Below are 7500 nucleotides of genomic sequence, written 5' to 3' on the forward strand. Positions count from 1 at the left end.
ACAGATTGGGATTAAATGTAACTGCAGTATTATTATTCACACTAAGTAGACAATGACAGCATTGTCACTGTCACGGTGGAAAACAGCCTCATGCCAATCAAACATGCTCTTAACCACAGTGACACATGAGACACTCACACAGAATTCCTTAAGCACAACTAAGCATGTCCATTTCACCACATAGTTTCTGACATAGCAATCACCTACATGACAAACATCATCTGATTCACACTCACACACCCACACCACGCTCACTCAATACCAAAATGTAAGTCCAATACTCTTATCTTATGTTAAAAGACAACAGAAACATTTTTTCCCAGAGGCTTCATATTTAGAGAAAGATTGACAGAGAAAGTGAGAGAGGTTTACTAAGTTAGGAAAAGGGTTAAGAGTTGGGAGGAGCTTGTTGCCCAGGTTTTAAATGAGGTTTTATGGGGATGTTTTTTTCTGTTTCCCTCTACAACTGAAGACTCAGGACATGTAACACATCACACTACAGACAGGCACATGTGTGACCAAATAATCTCACATAATCACTGACTCTGTAAAGTAGGATGTCTGAAAATGTCTTTACTGCAGCCTAAACAACCGTTAAAGTCATCTACACCCTTTCTCCCTCTCTGAACAGTGAGTTTAGGTACTCCTTTGTTATTAAGATGTTGATCAGATCAGTTAGTGGCTTACACCCCCCCCCCCCCCCCCAACACACACACACACACACACGTTTGCGTGTCCACCCGCATTCCTGGTCTTGATAAGAGTAGGGCTGTGTGCATTATCATTCGTAAGGCATTCTCCACTAGGGTTTGGATGATGCTGAAGTTGCTAAGATACTACGGCCTCACTCACAGTGCAAGTGTGAGTGTGATATCTGAAGTTCTGTTTACCTCACTAATGCACAGCTTCATGTTTGTGTATGTGCATACATGCAGTCTCTCATAACTTTATACACACATTCCAGTTGACCCTTGACCTGTCCCTAGCCTGCAGGTGTGTACTGGTCAGTGGCTCCTCCCTTTGCCCTTGCTTTGACTGCCTTTGTGTGAACCTGTTCAGCCTTAGTTCTTTGTTAACTGCAATTAAGATCTCTATCTGTAGATAATCAGCACTAACCCTTTAAGGAGGAGTGTAATTAAACCAGATCTACACCGGCTTACTGAGGGCATCACTCGCATGCAACAGTAACCACAGTTTAGAGAGCTTTTACATATTGTGGTTGGACAATATCACATCATTTTAATGATCTCTCTCTCTCTCTCTCTCTCTCTCTCTCTCTCTCTCTCACACACACACACACACACCCACACACACACACACACACACACACACACAACCCTCTTTAGAATTCATGTGGTGGTCATTCCATTTGTGTCAGCCCCGCGTCAAACGCGTGTGGCGCGCCAAACCGACCCGTAGAAGGCTGAAGGCACGACCGAGTACTGGCAGCGAGGCGCCCGTGAGGGCGGAGCTGCTCGCGATGTATATAGCGCGAGCCCATGTTGGTAAGTCAAAGTCCCACGCGCTGCAGCCACGAGAATAAGTGTTGAACAGAAACCACATCGTCCATTTACAATCTGAACTTCAGAAGGGAAAATCAAAACGTTGGATAAGTTTTGCAGAGGAGTGCTTACAGTGACACGTGCTGGGGGAGGCTGTTTTGACAATCATTTGCAAAGTGATCACCAAAAGTAGGGGACTCTTCAGGACTAAAAAGCGAAACCTTCACACACTACATCTAGATATTATGTTTTTTAAAAATATTGAACTATTATTTTGAAGTATTTGCCTAATTTAATTCGAAGCGCAAGCTCGCGGGTTCTTTAGAATCATCCTCAGTCGTAATTCGGTCTGTGCGGCCGTTATTGAGTGTTATCGGTGCGCGAGCTTGGTGTGCACTCTGGAGGCGCCGCCTTTGCTCTGTACACACACACACACACACACACACACACACACACACAAGGCATCAGGTGCTGGCGAGGGACGTGCACTTTCCACGAAGCACTCAAGCGACGCTGTAGACGGTTCAGTCGACGAGCAGCTCCCACTCGCCGAACAAGCACGATCCGAACCGCGAGAATTTCCGTTGCAACATCGTTTGGGCCGAGACGCGGGATGTTGTGGAGCTCGGCGATCTAGTGACCATCTTGCGACTCCGTGCGACAGGATGACAGATGCGTGAGGGCGCGGACACCATCACCATAAACTCACGTGAAGCAGCAACTTAACTGGATGTGTATCCGGCACGCGGCTGCACCACCAGACCTGCACTCTGTGTGTCTCTACCTGCTCTGTGGAGCGTGCGTGCGTTTGTGCGGCTGTTCGTGGTTTCGGTCCGGTTTGAAGCAGTCGTTCAGAGAGAGTACACACACAAGGATCCCCCAGGATTGTTTAAACTTTGGCTGCGACAGAACCGCCGCGATTTGGACTCTGGACACACCGCACTTGCGTCGCTCCTGAGAAGTGACTGAACAGTTGGACCAGACCTCCACACAGGAGCTATTTGGATCTAACTCTATTTTGTTCTTCCTTATAAAGTAGAAGAAAACATTTTCCACAGAAGAAAGGTGGCTTCCTGTCACACGCAGATCAGTATTCTAGAGATAACTGCTGGTCCTATTGTGCCATCTCTCCTTGTTTGGAAATAAACCACTTGGGTTTGTTAGTTCGGGGATTGTGCCCGTCTTTAGTAATAAACAAGGCGTGAGGAACCTCCGGGAAGCCCGTGATGTGTGTTTTCACAGCGGTGGTGTGTTTGGGAGTTCTCCTGGCGGGGTTCGGCGCGGCTGGGTCTCAGCCCTGCCCGGCCCAGTGCTCGTGCACCGGGACCACGGTGGACTGCCACGGCCAGGGTCTGCGCAGCGTGCCGCGGAACATACCCCGCAACGCCGAGCGCCTGTAAGTCATTCGGTGTAACCGAACCCACATTGATCCGGTACCGAACCTTGTGCTGCGGTAACACGTTATCAGCACCCTCCCTATCTATTCCGCTCACGCCGAAAAGATACTGTCAGTTTTACTGGATCCGTTGTCCTCACCCCGCCGAAAATGGAAATGTGGTCAAGAGTTTATCCGCATTATGTTTAAGATGGATTCTGTGCCTACTAAAGCAGATGTATCAGTTTAATGTGTTCGGCTCGGTCGTGTTAATTTAGTCTGGGTCAGATATCCCACCTTGGTCCCATCATAAAAACACTGCGAAACGGGGCCGCATGTCACTGGTTGCATGTCAAGTTTGGACTAATGTACCTCACGTTTCTCCTTCGGTTCTGGACGGGCGGTCGACCCGCTTTAGCGCGGAGCGGTTTAGAAGTTGAGTTCAAAGGCTAAAAAATGACATTTGTGGTAATTAGCGAAGATAGCCGATTCCTGACAGGAATTAAATTAAAACCACTCTCCCATAAGAGTCTAAATCAATTCAACGAACACATGTTGCTATATACCACGTTTAACAAAATTATGGAAGTCGAAAGTTTTATCAGAATGACAAAAACGCATAAAACACAACATTATCCTTTTCTGAAATACTATAACCGTTTTCTAACATTTTCGCCAGACAGTCCAAACGTGTTTGCTGTAGTCTTATAGACTACGGTTTGAAAAGTCAGTTTGGTTTTAACTGCAGTTCTGTGACAGGTTTTCCTTCGTGTTTCTGCAGTGACCTTAACGCCAATAATCTGACTAAAATCACAAAGGCGGATTTTGCTGGTCTTCGACATCTTCGAGTCCTGTAAGTATAACTTCCATACTCGAATGTAATTACAGTTTCCCCCTTTATTTCTAAACCCTTGGCAGATTTCAACAGTGTCACGTATACGCTGAACTGGAAATCTGAATGTTCAAGTTCATAGATGAGATGTTACTTTTGTCCGTTAATATATGTCGGAGTAACGGCGCCGATAAATAAATAAATCTGTTCGGATGCATTGTAAACTACCGAGAAATATCGCACAATAACGAATAACAAACACTTTCCACAAACATAATGCTCTACAGGTTTGATTTTGGAAATGGGCCTTTTAGAAACGATATTAAATTGTAAACCAAACGGAATTATTGGAATCGTGTATTTAATAGGACTTCTTTGTATCCATATTCAAGAGAGGTACATGTGTTTGTGTATAAGACACACACACACAGAAATCATGTAAGAACAAGTTTACCCTCCTGTTCCTGGGATTAAGGTTTCAAACGAAAGCCCCTCCATGTGTGTTTCTGTCCCACTCTCTTGGTACGTCTCTCTGTCTTTTTCTTGGTCTTGTTTGTCTGCCTCTCTTACTGTCTCTCACCCTCTCCCCCTCTCTGTCAGTGCCTTGTGTCTTCAGCCCTTTATGAAGTATAGCTTCATTGTCATGGTTTAATGTAACTGAAACGGCCTAGGGTCAGGGTCAGAGATCAGATTAAGGTTGGGGTCAGGGTCAGGGTCAGGGATCAGGTTAAGGTTGGGGTCAGGGTTAGCGACTGCGTCTTTTGTTAGATGATGCTCCTGGAACATTTAGGTACAATAAAAACAATTTTGTATTTGAACAAAAAGAAACTTAAAGAAGGTGTTATAAATTCAGATAAGTTTACCCCATGGGGTAGTTGTCTAAAAAGAGCCCTTCGGTGGAGTGAAACACCACAATGCAGATTGGGGGAAGGAACTCGCTCCATGTGCGACAGGCAGAAGTGAAGATAAAGTCCTTCTCCAATGTTTACGCCAAGTAGTGAGGCAGCCAGACTCGACACACACGCGAAGATGACGAACCATTCCTGAACATGGGGATCTGTGCTGCTTCTGTGTGTGTGTGTGTGTGTGTGTGTGTGTGTGTGTGTGTGTGTGTGTGTGTGTGTGTGTGTGTGTGTGTGTGTGTGTGTGTGTGTGTGTGTTTTGTTAACCCTGCTTGTATGTGTCTGACTCAGGCAGCTGATGGAGAATAAGATCAGTGTCATTGAAAGAGGAGCATTTCAGGACCTGAAGGAGCTGGAAAGACTGTGAGTTATGCACACGCACACACACACACACACACACACACACACAAACATACACACACACACACACACACACACACACACACACACACACACACACACACACACACATACACACACACACACACACACACACACACACACACACACACACACACACACACACACACACACACACACACAAACATACACACACACACACACACACACATACACACACACACACACACACACACACACACACATACACACATACAAACATACACACACACACACACACATATACACACACGCACATACACACATACAAACATACACACACACACACACACATATACACACACACACACACACACGCACACACACACACACACACACACATACACACATACAAACATACACGCACACGCACACACACACACACACACACACATACAAACATACACACACACACACACATATACACACACACACACGCACACACACACACACACACATACACACACACACACACACACACACTATACAAACAGAGAATACACATGCTGAAACTCACTGGATAGTTGTGTGTCTTCAAATCTTTATTTTGCTGTTCTGTGGATCTGTTTTCTCGGCTACACTGGAGAGGAAGAGCATGGCTATTCCTTACAGTCTCTGGCTGTACTAATATGTTGTTATCTGTTTTAATGCTATGATGCTATGACATATTCTTAATATATCTTTGTGTGTGTGGACGCGCGTGTGTGGTTGTGTGTGTTCTCATATATCAGTGGTGTCTTGTGGGTTTTTGTGTATTATGGGTTAATGTGTGCTGTGGTCAGGAGAATTTGATGGAGAGACATTGTTGTCTGACAGCCAGCTCAGCCCCTAGGGAACCACACACACACACGCGCACACACACATTCAGAGCACTTTTAGAGATTGAAACTGGAATTACGCTTTTAAAGACCCCCCCCCCCCCCCCCCCCCCCCCCCAGTGTTTCCCCGCTGGGCTCTCGTCCCCACATTCCTGCTGTCAGTCTCGGTGCTGAACGTTCACTTTCACAGGGCTGATCTTTAAGGGGTTGGGGTAGGTGTTGGAGTTACTGCTGGGTGTCTTTGGATCACGTTGGAGTCGTGTTGGGTGGAGGTCGTTGTGGAAGTGTGGGTTGTGTAGTGACAGTGCAGGGTTAGTGCTGGAGTAGATTTTGGTCAGAGTTGGAGGTGGTGGGGATTTTAGTGTTGGGTTTGTGTTGGGGCAGTGTTGGGGTAGCTGTGGGTTGGTGTGGGCTGATGGGTGTGGTGTAGTCAGTCAGGTTTGACTGGTAGAACAGTGATATTAAGCATCCAGGTTTACAAGATCTCAGATTTGCTGCTGCAACCAAATATGAATAATTGACCTGCATGCGTCAGCAGGAGTCCACTTGGTTTTCAACTTTTTGAATCTTTATTTGTTATACGTTGTGTAAAAACCAAAGCATCCAACCTCTGTTCCACCCACAGCATTTCATGTGAAGAAATAAAGAATTTTAGGCAGTAATATGGGGGAAGTATTTTGACGCACTGTGTGCCGGATTTCAACTCTGTACTCTTTCAATTACAGTACTGCCATCAGCCTAGATTTGGAGAGTCATGACCAGAGAACCGAGGAACATGAATGTTTGTTTACATCACAGATGAGTTCCAGATGAGTTCCACTAGACGAGTTCCACTAAACGAGTTCCACTAAACGAGTTCAACTAAACGAGTTCCACTAGATGAGTACCATTAAACGAGTTCCACTAAACGAGTTCCACTAGACGAGTTCCACTAAACGAGTTCCACTAAACGAGTTCAACTAAACGAGTTCCACTAGATGAGTACCACTAGATGAGTACCACTAAACGAGTACCACTAAACGAGTTCCACTAACCGAGTTCCACTAGACGAGTTCCACTAGACGAGTTCCACTAGACGAGTTCAACTAAACGAGTTCAACTAAACGAGTTCCACTAGACGAGTTCCACTAGACAGTTCCACTAGATGAGTTCCTCTAAACGAGTTCTACTAAACGAGTTCCAGTAAATGGGGAATATGAAGCCTCTGGTGCTGAGCAGTCCTGGTGCAGCAAGTAGTGGGGTTCAGTGATATCTCTGCTCTACCTTAATGCCATGCTGGCTTGCCTGACAGCACATTCTGTATTATTTGCGGTGCGCTAAGCCACTGGAGCTAGTGCTTGTACATTCATTTGCATGCTCCGTGAGAACTTGGTCATAAATAATCTTTTGAAGTAGATTTGAAGTTATTTCTATGCATGTGGTGTTGCAGCAAAGTTACTTTGTGGTTACTGATACTTTTTTTGCATTATCTAGTGGTCATTGGTTACAAGTGAATAAGGTAGAGTTGTATTCCAAAGTATTTAAAATATTCAGTGAGACTCAGGAGAAACCCGCTCTCATTGTATTCCTCAGAGCGTCTTTGTGTGGTTGAAACTATTGCAAAATTAGTCACAGGTTTATGGATGTGAATTGACTATCATGTGCTTTTCATTAGCGGTGTGTAGTGTGGATG

General features: G+C 45.4%; 1 protein-coding gene across 1 annotated transcript in view; it reads left to right on the forward strand.

Annotated features, from left to right (window-relative positions):
• Positions 1–1548: 1548 nt before the first annotated feature.
• Positions 1549–7500, forward strand: part of slit2 (slit homolog 2 (Drosophila)) — a 95449-nt gene continuing 89497 nt past the window's right edge. The window contains 3 exon segments of the mRNA XM_077016237.1: positions 1549–2898; positions 3659–3730; positions 4903–4974. Of these exon segments, the coding sequence (XP_076872352.1) occupies positions 2729–2898; positions 3659–3730; positions 4903–4974 (314 nt within the window). The 5' untranslated portion in view covers positions 1549–2728.

This window comes from Brachyhypopomus gauderio, chromosome 1 (assembly GCF_052324685.1).
Source record: "Brachyhypopomus gauderio isolate BG-103 chromosome 1, BGAUD_0.2, whole genome shotgun sequence".
NCBI classification, from domain to species: domain Eukaryota; kingdom Metazoa; phylum Chordata; class Actinopteri; order Gymnotiformes; family Hypopomidae; genus Brachyhypopomus; species Brachyhypopomus gauderio.